Source organism: Octopus sinensis, linkage group LG1 (genome assembly GCF_006345805.1).
Source record: "Octopus sinensis linkage group LG1, ASM634580v1, whole genome shotgun sequence".
Lineage (NCBI taxonomy): Eukaryota > Metazoa > Mollusca > Cephalopoda > Octopoda > Octopodidae > Octopus > Octopus sinensis.
The window spans coordinates 57994298-58009750 of NC_042997.1; the positions used below are offsets into that span (position 1 = coordinate 57994298).

Here is a 15453-nt window from a genome sequence, read left to right on the forward strand (position 1 = left end):
GCATATAGTATAAGGCTGCCACCTATTTTTCTCAATGCATTTTTATTATGAAATAAAGTAAAACTTTTTCGTTTTTCAAATAATTATATTATTATACCTTCACATATTTTATTTAAAATAATGTATTGAAAAATTAGTACATTGGACTATAATAGATTATCTAATCCTATAACAGTTGTGCAACACTGCATGTTATATGTAGAATTATATGTTTTTAAGATAAGTTAAGTACACCAACTGAGATGTATATTATACAGGGACTTGTATGGTAAATATTGTATCACATTCTGACTATTTGAGTTTCTTTATTCATATCTCTGTCTACATTTCTCTCTCTAAATTACTTGGAAGAATTTGCACCTATGTTATTTGCCCATGAGGAGTCTGACTGAACTCCCCTCCAGCTTATCTCTTGTACTCAGCAGTTATCTACTTGCCTCCACTTTAACATCTCTGTATCCTCTTCAGACTTACTTTTCATTGTGTCAAAGCTGAAGGTGGCAACCTTGAAGTTTTGCACCTGACAGGGAGAAGAGAATTTTTGGTGGTGTTAGGATTGTTTAATGCCAATTTTCTGCATCTGAAAAGAAGAGTTGAGTTGATGTAAATGGCCAAAGGGTTCATGCACATGGCCAGATGTTCCCATTTGGTCACCACACTGCTATGCACAACACTAGAATGGGAGGCTTTTTATACAGAATTAGGTTTGTTCATTGATTTGACTGTCATGTTTTTGGCATGTTATTTTTGTTTGTTTGACAACTAGATACCCTTCCTATCACAAATGTTTTTATAACATGAACTTGATATATTTTATTCTACCGCTACCATTAGAGAGATTGTTTGGCAGCATTGATGGATCTCATCTTATTGCATCAATTTTTAATCAGAATTGCTGTTGCTGTGTCTTGCAGAGTCCACATCTCACACTTGCAGAAGTTTATTCACAATTACTGCTTTCCCAGTTTAGTTACTGTACAGCCCAGCCTCCTAGTCAGATGTGGAGTCAAGCCTCTCCTTAATGCTTCTTGCTCACAGTATAATATACTGTTAAGGGGGCTCACAGTGTGGTAGCTGAAGGTTTGGGAATTATAGTGAACTGGTAAGTTTGTTTGGGGTACCTGAATTTCTAGACTAGTCATGCTTCAAGAATAACATGGTAGCACATCTCTCCCTGACATAGGTAGGGTTAGGGTTAGGTATTTGATTACCAAGTAGATGGGAATTGCCTGAGATTGTTGCATTTTGCCCTTAGTGACTATGGCAGACAGCTGGGAATTAGGCTATCTTCATAGTATTAGACAGGGAACCTCCATGGTCAAGTGGAGTGGAAGGAAAAGTTGGCAAGTTGAGAAGCAATATAAGGATAGTTTGAGTAATGGCTGCTCAAATTTGTCAAGCTAGGGATGGGAGAATGGAGGGCCACCAATTATGTTTGCATGGAGACAAATAGAGAGAGAGAGAGAGATTATGTACACTTCCTAGAAGTTAAAGAAGACTCTTAATAGTAATAGTAATAAAAGTAACAGAAATATTTTCTTAGCTTAAAATTAGCACAGTTGCTCATATCAGCTTTGGGAAATGGTGAACAATACGTCACCTTCACAAGCTGTCGGTATTTGCAGATGTCTGATTACCCACCTGCACAAATCTTTGATGAAGCTGTTGGAAAAGGCAGGAAGAAAGAGAGAAAACACCATATTTGCACAACAGCCATTATATGTATATAATTTTCTGCATTGAAGGGTCACACTCTCTCTCACATAAATTGCATGATGGTATTTATAATTTATTGTCATAAGAGAATATAATCTCGCTTACGCTCTCTCTCTATGTTAGGAGACATAGAGCAACATACATAATAAATTAGTTGTGACTTACTCTTTTGATTTTTAATTTATTCTAATGAATAGCTAGCATATTTCATTTGAAAAATTAATTTTAGTTGTTGATTTGCTGTGTTAAGAGATTTTGTATAGTCTACTTTCTCCCTGCTTGATTGTGTTCAAATTCCTTAGCTTAGCCCCTCCTCCCTTATGAATAATTCATAGCGTACTGTCACACTATTACGACTCAAGATATTTTATCGTATTTTCACCTGAAATATTGGCTTTATTTTATTAGATACAAAGCTATATGTAGAGACTAAACAAAAGTAAGACACATTGAAGGAGTTCAAGGACAACTAAATTTTAGTTATACCTGCCCAGCTGTGACTGAAATTTTAGCTATCTCTTCAAATTGAACTGGCTTGTTCTATTTTAACATTATAATTTATTAGACCAAATTTAAAGTTTTGAAAGGGAATAGGAGAGTACTTGATTCAACTGATAATTTATTATACGACTGATAATTTATTTTATCAATCTTCAGTTGTATGGAGAGTAAAATAGATAAATCTGTAGTGAGTCATGTTAACACTATTTTGTTCTGATGACATAACACATTTGTGCTATGCCCATTTTATCCATTTACTCGTGGTTGCATAAGAATACACATGGCAACTTCCACCCAGCAGTGAAGCACATGTTTTTCAAAGGCAAAAAACCAGTTGCCATTGGATGACCAAGATTAAAACATCTAGTTGCTGTTGGACTTTCAAGTTAACAAGATATTGTCTCTGATTTTTCGGCAAGATTCTAACTTGCTTTGCATGCCACTTATTGGATTTGTTGTATATTCTTGAAATCTTCAAGTTACAAAATAAACTAACTTGTACGTTATTAGAAATTAACTTATGTCTCACTACACGCTATTTAACATGAACCTTTAATTACCTAGGGATATGCTTTTCTACTACTACATGTGTGATCTAGCATCAAGGAATAAAAGTGTTATGTTTATTAATGAAAAGCATTGCCTTCTGATATTTCTTACATACATACTAACCTAGCCAATGTGGTATTATTCTATTTTGTCAAACTGGTAACATAACTTTTATCTCTTATACATCACATTACTGTTCTAACTTAACTTGATTATCTTTTATTACTTGTAAAAAAACCTCAATAGGATTTGAACTCACACAGTGAGATGTCAAAATATATTGCCAAGTAGCTTATTCTCTACTCTCTGTTCCAACTTCTTAAAGAAAACTTTGTTATATTAAAATCAAATTTCTTTCAACTTTGATACATATTAGTGTAGTATTGTAGAGGCTGTTTAGGATGGGATGGATTAAAAGAGCTAACATAGATCATGTGGAGAATGTGTTTCTGTATTTTTATAAGGGCATGAGAAATCTGATAAAGAAATCTAATTTCTGGATAAGAATTACTCAAAATAGAGAATTAAACTAAGAGGTTAATAACTTTAAAATGAGGTCTAATAATTTACAAAGATTGTGCAGAGTAATGAAACTAAAAACTTATGTGTCAACTTTTTAGAGGTTGGATATATGAGGAGTACAACCACTTCTAAGCATGAAAGTAACAATTTTTAAACATACACAATACAGTATGTATACATGAAAAAAATGTTTACAGAGAAATGCATAAGGAAATAAATAAGAATGCAATAATATCTTAGTAGAATTAATAACTCGCCACACAAGATGATGACTACTGTGTGATGAGAAATGGGCAGTAGGAGTTACATCAAGTTTAACATCCAACAAAATCTCATTTTTAGAACTTATTTTGACACTATTACTTTCACTTCTACGTGATGACCCTTTCCCAGTCATCTGTGCACATTCGTATTTAAAATCTATTGCTAGGAAAGATAGATGGGAAAGTGGCACCAAACAGCACAGCAATAAAATCTAAGAAAAATAGTAACGAGCTGCATCTGCCCAAAGTGGTCTTATTACTGGACACAAAATGAAAATGATAGAATGAAAGGGTTAGAGGAGTGAGTTTGAAAGGTGTGAGCTGTATGGAGGATAGGGAGTAATATTATGATTAAAGTTAGTAAAAAAACCAGGGCAAAACTGTTGAGAGCATTGAGAAATGAGGTTAACTGAATTGATACACAGACACATACACGTATGCGCATGCACACACACATATACACACATGCAAATAAGGTGTGGTAGAGGAGTGAATGGCTAGTTGTTAGCAAGAATGTTGAAAGCAATTAAAAACAAAGTGGGGGAGTAGAGAAGGCTTTAAGTAGCTGTTGGCAATAATGTTAGAGCAATGTAAAAAAAAAAAAAACTAGAAAACATTTGTAGAAGAAAAGCTTGTAAGCAACAAAAATATATAGAGAATACAGACAGAAAAATGGTGAGGAAAGCAGCTGGATGTATAAAATATTACCTCATATATATTATTTCTCAGAAAAATTTATTTTTTGTACACACATGTATGAATTATGATTTTAGGTTTTTAAATCGTTAATATATACAGGCATAGGCATGGCTCTGTGGTAAGAAGCTCTCTTCCCAGCCACATGGTTCTGGGTTCAGTCCCACTACATGGCACCTTGGGTAAGTGTCCTCTATTATAGCCTTGGGCTGACCAAAGCCTTGTGAGTAGATTTGGTGGACAGAAACTGGAAGAAGCCCATCTTTTTCCTAGGTATACTGTATTCAGAACTACATTAACTCATTTGTTCTTATTCAGGATGGTAGGATTGGGTTTGAGGGATGTTTTTCTTCTATTTCTAATAGACCATGTAGAAGCTCTCATTAGCTTAAAAGGATTTTGTAAATTGCAAGTGATATTTTTCATAATTCAGTTGTGTCTTTACTTGTTTCCAATGAAAAATATTTGTCGTTGAAATATTCCTGCTCTACATCCTATTAAGATCTGCTTTTCACCCATATTCACTTCTAGTGTATCCAGTTGATGATGATTTTAATTAGCTTGGAGTTATAGGAGTTTCAATGAATTTGGGAAGTTGTGATCTTCATGCATTCCAGTAGCACAGTGAAAGTAAATGCAAGAAATAGGCACAGGTGTGACTGTGTGTCAAGAAGCTTGCTTCCCAACCACATGGTTCTGGGTTCAGTCCCACTGCGTGGCCAAGTTTTTTCTACTATAGGGCTTTACTTGGGCTGACCAAAGCTTTGTGAGTGGATTTGGGAGATGAAAATGGAAAGAAGCTCACCATATATATATATATGTGAGTGTGTTTGTTCATATATAACATATAAACATGTACATTTTTTAGAACATTGTCATTTTATAAGATTTTGCTGGCAAATTTTAAAATTAACATAAACATTTATTTACATGATAGAAAATTACCAGAGAACTTGCCAATCACCCTCATGGGCATCACTTGATGGCTTAGTAAGGCGAGCTGCCAACCTTGACAAGAACTTCGTGGTCAGTGGCCCAGTCCCTCCGAATGTCTCAAACACCACAGGTTGGAAGAACTAGTTCACTGTCATATCTCAATACTTCAGGGTTTTCTCCATTCAGCTGTGAAAGCAGTAACCCTCCCATTAACTACAGCATCCAGGATGTGGGAGGGAGCAAAGGACTCACAGATTGTGGTGTCCCAAATGAAGCACCTACCTTTAACCCACTTGATGGAAAGAGACCAAGTGGGTTAAAGGTAGGTGCTTCATTTGGGACACCACAATCTGTGAGTCCTTTGCTCCCTCCCACATCCTGGATGCTGTAGTTAATGGGAGGGTTACTGCTTTCACAGCTGAATGGAGAAAACCCTGAAGTATTGAGATATGACAGTGAACTAGTTCTTCCAACCTGTGGTGTTTGAGACATTCGGAGGGACTGGGCCACTGACCACGAAGTTCTTGTCAAGGTTGGCAGCTCGCCTTACTAAGCCATCAAGTGATGCCCATGAGGGTGATTGGCAAGTTCTCTGGTAATTTTCTATCATGTAAATAAATGTTTATGTTAATTTTAAAATTTGCCAGCAAAATCTTATAAAATGACAATGTTCTAAAAAATGTACATGTTTATATGTTATATATGAACACACACACTCACATATATATATATATGGTGAGCTTCTTTCCATTTCCATCTCCCAAATCCACTCACAAAGCTTTGGTCAGCCCAAGTAAAGCCCTATAGTAGAAAAAACTTGGCCACGCAGTGGGACTGAACCCAGAACCATGTGGTTGGGAAGCAAGCTTCTTGACACACAGTCACACCTGTGCCTATTTCTTGCATTTACTTTCACTGTGCTACTGGAATGCATGAAGATCACAACTTCCCAAATTCATTGAAACTCCTATAACTCCTTGATGGCTCCAGAACTGAGAGGATATTAATCCGAGCCAGGGCCCATTAGGTTTAGCTTGGTGTGACAAGTGAAGCGACCAGCATTTAGGTGGCAAGACAGACCTTAAAGACCTGTTGGGTGGAAGGGCCTACCACAGCGGCATCTTAGTCCCCTACGGATGTCAGCTCTCACTCTGAGTGTGATGGAGATGTGGAATTCATATAGACTGAGTAGACCTCCAATGTTAGCCACAGGCAGGGCATCAATCCAGTCCCCTGAGAATTTTGCACTAGCTGAAAGTAGGCGACACCTCAAAAATCGATCAGATTGATGAAGGATAAAGTTGAAAGTGACACTTGAACGCAGATTGTCCCATTCTCTGTTTCCGGCTATCCTCCACTGTAACCAGAACTGACAAACCCAGCTCTCTCCACTGTGATAGAGCTTCATCCTTCTCCCTGTTGGAAATAGTCTATGTTGGAGAGGAGAGGATGTTCCCTATCAAAGAGGAGCAAGTGTGGATGGAGGAAAGAAAACAGGGAAGTTTGGTCAAAGTATCTTGGTCGCAGGAGCCTGGGGAGAGACATTGACCAATCATTTTGGTTTTCTGAAGATTAGGTCATCAAATTATTGGAGGGATGACAGGAATCTGTAAGAAGGACTGACTCTCAGAAAATACAATAGCTTAGGAATCGACAAGTAATTCCTAAGTATAAAAAAACCTTAGTGGGGCTCAATTACTTCAAGGTTTTTTAAAAGTTGTTCGAGGTTAGCCATGTTGGATCTAAAGATAGACTTGAAAGCTAGGTCAGTAATTGGGGCTCCAAGGGAGCACCATGCTAATGAAGGAGAAATCACGATTGAGTGAAGAGAATCAACAAATAAACATTTCAGCTGGGTGATTGAGGAACCAGAGCTGGCATTTGGAGCTGTTAACGTTAACACCTCTATGACCAAGTTCCTCAATAATCGTCTTCACAGTTGCAAGCACTTTGTCAGGAGGGTCTCCCAAACAAGCATCATCAAGGTACCAGACACATTTTTCAGTTGGTGTTTGTTGTTTAGGTTTGTACATGAATGGTATCAAGTTTGAAAAAAAAACCATTTTAGCTTTTAATCTACTTATTAGTTCTTGTTTGTGTATCATCATCATCATCATCCTCATTTAACGTCCGCTTTCCATGCTAGCATGGGTTGGACGGTTTAACTGGAGTCTGGGGAGCCCAAAGGCTGCACCAGGCCAGTCAGATCTGGCAGTGTTTCTACAGCTGGATGCCCTTCCTAACGCCAACCACTCCGAGAGTGTAGTGGGTGATTTTATGTGCCACCGACACAGGTGCCAGACGAGGCTGGCGAACGGCCACGCTCGGATGGTGTTTTTTATGTGCCACCGACACAGGTGCCAGACGAGGCTGGCAGACGGCCACACTCGGATGGTGTTTTTATGTGCCACCGACACAAGTGCCAGATGAGGCTGGCGAACGGCCACGATCGGATGGTGCTTGTTACGTGCCCACAGCACGGAGGCCAGTCGATGCGGTACTGGCTACGGCCACGTTCAGATGGTTTTCTTGTGTGCCACCGGCACTGGTACCACAAAGATACAAATTCCATTGATGTTCATCTATTTTGATTTGGTTTGATTTTCACTTGCCTCAACAGGTCTTCACAACTGTCACACACTTGCCTCAACAGGTCTTCACAAGTGTCACATACTTGCCTCAACAGGTCTTCACAAGTGTCATAAGAAGGAAGGTATGCACAGGTGGACTGACTACGTCCCAGGTAGGGGCCACGGGTTATGGCCTGACTAGTCTTGCCGGGTCTTTGGATGGTGTTTTTATGTGCCACCAACACAGGTGCCAGATGAGGCTGGCGAACGGCCACGATCGGATGGTGTTTGTTACGTGCCCACAGCACGGAGGCCAGTCGATGTGGTACTGGCTACCGCCACGTTCGGATGGTTTTCTTGTGTGCCAGAAAACCATCCGAACGCACAATTGTAATAGTAGGAGAGTAATGCTTTAGAAAAATTGCCACCAAGCTCCCGAAACGTGTTTGAATGTTCTTATTTCATGACTATTTGGTGTAAGTTTGGGGACATATTTTGCTTGGGAAACTTTTTACTGTTTACAGTAGTGACAAGATTCTGTAGTTATGTAATGTCTTGAGTTTCATAAGTGCTTGAAGTAGATTTTATTTCCTCCTTGAATGACATAATTTATCATTTTGATAATGTTGAAATGATATTAATATCCACTTCAAAAACTACCCTGAATTGGGATTTAGGAATGTCTTTGTGAAAACATCCCATTCTTGACATAAAATCATTGGTCACCCCAACTTTTATATTAATGTAACCTGCTTTGTTTATCATACTTAAAAACCATAAACAAGTTCTATCAAATTGAAACTGAATCCTGGCAAGTTTCTTCATGTAATTTCTGGCAATTTTCATACATCAAGACATTTTTCCTGATAATCAAACAAATGTTTACTTAAATGAACAATAAAATAAAACATGCAATATTGATTTTATTAAGTGGTGGCCAGAGATCACTGCTGCTTAATCTTATCCAAGATATATTTTATAAAGTTAGAGTGTTTGAGAATCAACAATAAAGCATTTAATCTTTCTTTCTTAAGATGGATGTGTATGTGTGTGTCATGTGTGTATTTTCTGCATATTTGTGTTTTTCCTTGATTGCATGTTTGTGTCCTGCCATTTTGAGCTCTGCATTTGAAAAAGTTTTACATTCTTGTAGCTCATGAGTTGTGCTGAATATGAAGGTGTAAACATGATGTTTTCATGAAGTGACAAGTAGCAATTACAAAGAACTATGAGATAATACTGGTCAGGCTGCTCATTAACATCTATGTTGATGATAATATTGATTTATCCCTTAATTGACTTTTTTTTTTTAATAATTCAGTGCATTTTTTCTCTTCTATTACAGGGACTATTGAAAATATATTAAAAGAAAATGATTATTTGATCTGTGCTCACTGTCCTGAGCCCATGCCTCTAACTACAGGTGAGTAGTGATTTCTTTCCTTTTTTCTCTTTTACTCTTTTCAGCCATATGGCTGTGATCTCACTTTGTAATTAATAGTTATGTTCAACAATTTTGGTAACTTGTTGGGGAACCAAAAGTAAAATAACTCTTATCTAAGGCATGAGTATTACAGTTGCCTGCTTTGTCTTTCTTGATAAACCATATACAATTCATATGAAATAAAATACTCCTATAGCACAACACTCTTCCTACTCATTAAATAACATACAGCTGAAAAAAACCCCAGAAGAATCAGACCTCTAGAAATATGACTTTTCATGGCCATTACATAGGTATGACAGTGCTATCATTGTTTACCAAAGGTTGGTTGTTCCATCTTTAAGACAAGAAAAATATATCACTCTGAACAGTTTGCAGACTCACTACAAAGTAGAAATATGTCCACATTAGGTACTGTTAGCATATCTATATAGTAAAGCTATCATATATGCAAACAGTCAAGACTGTTCTAACAAAAACATCAAGCCAAAGGCAAAAGCTCTTTTTCGTTAATTTGTTATAACCTGTTGCTCAGCAGTGTGTTGTGGTCTAAGTCTGTTAGATCTCTGTCCCTCCTCTGATCTACTCAACATACCTAGTAAATGCAACTCTCCTTTATCATCTATACTGTGCTTCTCCTCCCTTGGCTCCTATGAAGTACTTGTTCCAATAGTTTCTCCAGCTTTTTGAATTCTTCTTCACCCATATTTCACACCACCATCATCTAGCAAAATAATCTGTAGTTGTTCAAACTTGAACATTGACTGGATAAACTGCAATAGTCTGGGATTGGTTGCAAGTATTTTGTGTGTACTGTATCTCAGCTTCAGACTAAATTTTGTGTGTTTGTGTATATTCGGCTTATTATTGTGTGTTAACTATTCAAAGATGTATTTGAAGTGGTCTGTATATGTCTTGTTGAGTCAATTAATACTTTCTTTTTAAGGTAACTTGCTTTAAATTGGCAGTTTCCTCCATGCATTTTAAAATAAAATAGAAAAGCTCTTCAAAAATTGCTTTTTTACATGTATATTCCAAACATCAAAATTAATTAGCCTAATTGTTAAACATATAGTTTTCTTTCCAAATTAATGGAGAACTGGATGTAGCTGTGTAATTATACATATCAGGGTTTCTCTACTGGGGATACCATTCTTCTTGACAGTATGGGAACCAAAGGGTGGCAGAATGAGACATAGTCTATAGTATTACTAATTTCTCATGGTTACCCACATGTGACATAAAACCAAGTTATTAACATCTTTTGAAGCCATAGTGGCTCTGAATAGAACTGATTATGATGATTTTTATAGTTTGGCAACATATGTCTTAGGACATATAGAGCAATCCTTTAGGGATTTGAATTATAAAACGTCAAGTACCTATGATCTAAATAATCTGCATTTAATTGTAATATATAGTCTTGGTATCTTGAGCATTTCATTTATCCTTTCCTTCTAAAATCTGTTTAAAATGAAATTATTTTTTATATATGTGGGAGAGGTAGACCCAGAAAGATGTGGGATGGAGTGGTGAGAAAGGATCTACAAACATTGGGATCCTCAGAGGGTTGACAGGGAACTGAGACACCTCGCAGTTTGCTGTGCTTGAAAAGATACATCAAGCTAAGTAGTATGGTTGCCCTTGCATACAGGTTTGTCCCCTACAACCTTGCCAGTGCTGCACGAAAGCACCCAGTACACTCTGTAAAGTGGTCGGCATTAGGAAGGGCATCCAGCCACAGAAACCATGCCAAAACAGACATAGAGCCTGAACATATCTTCAGCAGGTCAGCTCCTGTCAAACCATCCGACCCATGCCAGCATAGAAAACAGACATCTTAGGAGAAAGTATTGATTATGCATCACCTTTTATTTATTAATTACAGTAAATTTGTCTTAGAATACTGAATAATATTATGGATAAAATATGATGGCCATTGTAATATTCATACATACATAGTTCACACAGATGACATTAATAATGAAATAGTAATTATTACAATTCATTGAGTAATTATTACAACTCATTGATTTATAAAACCTTGTTTGTTTTCATATGTATAAGTGCAAGATTTTCATGTAAACAATTATAGTCAGGGATTTTTGTTTTTTAAGGCTCAGTCAGGGGTAGAAGAGGACTGTCATTTTCTTTTTTTCAGGGCCTTTGACACTGGTCAAAGGAAATTAATCTCAAACTGGAGACCTAGTTCAAATGCATACAACAGATTGGATTCTGCCGAAAGCCCTCAAGATGCAAAGTAGTATAAATTAGATATCAGGTGAAGTCTGCCACCCAACTCAATTGAATTCTGTTTTTTAAATTGTTCTTGTTTTACATTGTTTTTCTATAATTGTTTAGATTTCTAATTCCTTCTCCTAAAATATATATGTATATTTTTTTTCTGTTTTGAAACAGGTGACCCTGTTACAATTAGTAACCAATTTAAAGTAATTGAAGATGGTGTGCAACACCTCATTGCCAAATTTGCTGAAATTCTGAAGAAAAAGTCTGTAAGTTCTCAACTAAATACTTTTAGGAAGAATAAGTAATATTGATGGAGAGGGATAGTTAAGTAGTATTAATTACTGGTGTCACACTTAACTGGTTGTATGATTGCTGCTGTTTGCTGGTTGTGATCATTTTACATTAAAAAATGAAGACTCAAGAACATTCTTATCAAAGTATAAAGAGTAAAGACTCCCTTCAGTCATGAATGACCATGGGATTGCACCTAGAAAGTTCCCCTCCAAGGCACAAGTCCAGGCAAGGTTCTTAATGGAAAACCAGCAGTTGCCTGTGCATACCAGCCCCTCCCTCTCCATGCCATTGATGTTATCCAAGGGAATTGCAAAGACTGATAAAGCTTGGCACTAGTGATGTTGCAGCTCATTTCTACAGCTGAGTGAACTGGAGCAATGTAAAATAACGTGTTATGCTCAAGAAGACAACACACAACCTGGTTTGGGATTCAAACTCATTACTTCTTGATTGTGGACCTGATGCCCTCTCCACTGACCCATGCACCTTCACTCTCTCTATACCAAAGTATAATTTTTGATACAAACAGTATTGACACTTAGTGCGTGTTCTGTACTATCAGTTCATGTTAGGACTAACTTAATCTTTCTTCTCTTTAGCTACTGCACAAAGTATTTCAGAGATACTATTATATATAATATTATACCATACTACACTGATCCATTTCACACCACATACTGTACTACACCTTATTCTACTGTATTACGATACCCTAACATGCCATGCTATTATACACCATACCTTATTATATACAAAACAATGAAGGGATATCTACATAGTTGGCCTGCTATTTCTAGGTAGAACACATTGGAAAGTCTAACACCAGTTGAATAATAGACCTGATGTTCTGGGCTGGAATACCTTTGATAATAAGTCTGCTCAATCAATACCAACCTGGGGCTAAATAACATAATATACTAAGCCACAGCCTACAAGTGGACAAGCAAAACACATACATTGAATATGTGTGATCAATAATGTTTACAACACTAGCACTGCTTCTAATACATATGCATCATTGTGGCATACTAGCAAATGGTTTTTACACTATTTGTATAGTCATAGACTGGCAATTCCTTGTATAAATCATATTACATCAACACCTGCCTGCCACAACAGAATTGAGATCCTAAAACCAAGGTACTATGTAAAAAGCTTTGGTGTGAGTACTGGTGCCATGTTAAAAGCACTGGTGATGGTGACACATAAAATGCACTCAGTATACTTTGTGGAGTGGTTGGCATTAAGAAGGGCATTGAGCCATAGAAACCAAGTCAAAACAGACTAGGAAACCTGATGTGGCCCCTGGCCTTGCAAGTTCCTGTCAAGCCATCCAACCCATGCCAGCATGGAAAATGGACATTAAAGGTTGATGATAATGATGGTGATTCTCAACTACACCACAAGGCAACAAGGGAGTTTCTTTTAAAGTAAGTGCAGTAAGTCAGGAAATTTCAATGACTATGCACTTGTGTATTGTTTGATTTTTGACTATAGAAGGGAGAAGCCAAACATAACATGAGGGGCTGTTGAAATAGTAAAAGTTTTGTGTTGGTCCTGTAGACTCACAGGTCAATGACTTGAGCCTAGACACATATACACCTATTATTAATTTACAATTAATGTCAGAATTGAAACATAAGGGAGTGCTGACCTTGGTGATAGTCATTTGCAATGCATATCATATAGTAGTGCTGTATATCTTTCATGAACTCCTATTACCTCCTCCTATTGACAATAAACTACCATTTGAGAAAATGAGCATTGAAAAGAAATGATTACTTGGTATGCTGTAATTTATTCAAAATACTTCATAAAACAGTCATTACAAATATAAACCTTAAAAACAAAAAACACTGTTATCACTAGAACTACTAAATAGTATTCTATAAGTCTATACCCAATTTCAGAGATTTCCAAAATTGTGTGCCATCACACTTTGGTATGTCACTGATAATATCCAAGTGTGTTATGAAATTATGTCAAATCTGGTTAATTCTTATGAATGTTTTTGACTGAAGTAAGTGACTGATGTCACATGAAATGATATTTGTTTATTTATTAATTTCCTTAGTTTCATAATGCCAACAACGTTTAATTAATGTACTGCAAAATATCTTATTTTTAAAAAGTATATCACTAACAGGAAAAGTTTTGAAGCTCTGCTCTGTTTTGTGAACATTTTTTTCATGCCTTTCCATCTTTTTGAATAACTAGATTTCTCTTTAAGTATTAACATCTCAGTTATATTTCTCTTTATCTCATTATGTTCCAGATTAAGGGCAAAGTTTTAAGACTCACTGGCAAACCCAAGGAAGCAATTATTGCTGCTTCAAAAGAAGAGAAAGCAAACATGATTGTAACTGGTACCCGAGGGCTTGGAATTGTAGGCCGTACTATACTGGGCAGTGTTAGTGATTATGTGGCCCATAATGCTCAAATTCCAGTTGTTATTGTCCGCAAAGAGTAATCAGTTTTTAAATCAGTGACATTCCTCTTTTCTATTTTCTTTTACTTTTTTAATCTTTTATAGTACTAACTAAACTCTCTTTATACAACAATGCTTGTTACTTAAACCAGAAGAAATTCTTGTAGTGTTTTCTGCCTGCTGCTTCTTAATTTCTTTAAAATCTTATTTTACTTAGTATTCACAGAATAGTTTTGATAATTAGCTTATGCAGCCATGGATTTCATAAATATTTTACTCATTTTTTAAAAACTTTAAAAATTATTCAGGTTTATCTGTTACTATTTGTTAAAGTAAAAATAGTTTTTTAAGGGAGTGTTTATATATATATATATATATATATATATATATATATAATATATATATATATATATATATATATACATATATCTTTGGAGCAAGTTGTCTCGCCTGTCAATAACTTTTAGGTGTGTTAACACCTGGCACTTCAAGGGAGTCATCCCCACCACACTAAACCGCAGCCTACTGGCAAATGAGAAAAACATGCATTTAATATGTGTGGTCGATAATGTTTACAACATTAGCGCTACTTCTATTTCATATTTGAATTCATTCTTTCATCATCATCATGGCATACCAGCAAATGGTTTTTACACTATTTGTCTATAGTCATAGACTGGCAATTCCATTTGCCTCTGATTTGGTTCAGGTATGTGATGTTGATAAGCCACAAAAGTGGTGAAATTTCAATTTCCATTGCTCCTGAATGGAATTTGGGGTGTATTGTTTTGCCTGTCTATGACTTTCAGGTGTTTTAACACCTGGCACTTTGAGGTTTGTCATCCCTAGTGGTAAACATCCAAAGCACATACACTGAGTGTGTGTGATCGATAATGTTTACAATATTAGCACTACTTCTAATTCATATTTGAATATATATATATATATATATATATTCAACTGCAGTCTTTTATATCATTATAACAATCATTTTCTTAACATTTTCCCTAACTTTCTTTTGGTTTTCTACATATCTAATTATACTCTCATATGTTTATTAACAGAAAATCTTAATATCTCTTTGTGAGCAAGCATTTTTATGAAAGTTTCCAATAACTATTACCAAAATGGAGAGATGATTTCAAGAGTTATCATCCTGTTGAACAGATATCAAAACCTTCATTTGAATTCTATGAATCCATTGTTAGAAATATAGTTTGCTCAATAGTTTTTTTTAAATTTTATTTTTTATTGTTCAATAAAAGATAATAAAAATTTTAATAAATT

General features: G+C 36.1%; 1 protein-coding gene across 2 annotated transcripts in view; it reads left to right on the top strand.

Moving 5' to 3' along the window:
* LOC115212900 (universal stress protein in QAH/OAS sulfhydrylase 3'region) overlaps positions 1-15453 on the top strand; it is an 81561-nt gene extending 66108 nt beyond the window's left edge. For both annotated transcript variants that reach the window (XM_029781705.2, XM_029781715.2), the window contains exons 2-4: positions 9099-9176; positions 11616-11710; positions 14014-15453. In XM_029781705.2, the coding sequence (XP_029637565.1) occupies positions 9099-9176; positions 11616-11710; positions 14014-14208 (368 nt within the window). In that variant the 3' untranslated portion in view covers positions 14209-15453. The remainder of the gene's footprint in view (positions 1-9098; positions 9177-11615; positions 11711-14013) is intronic.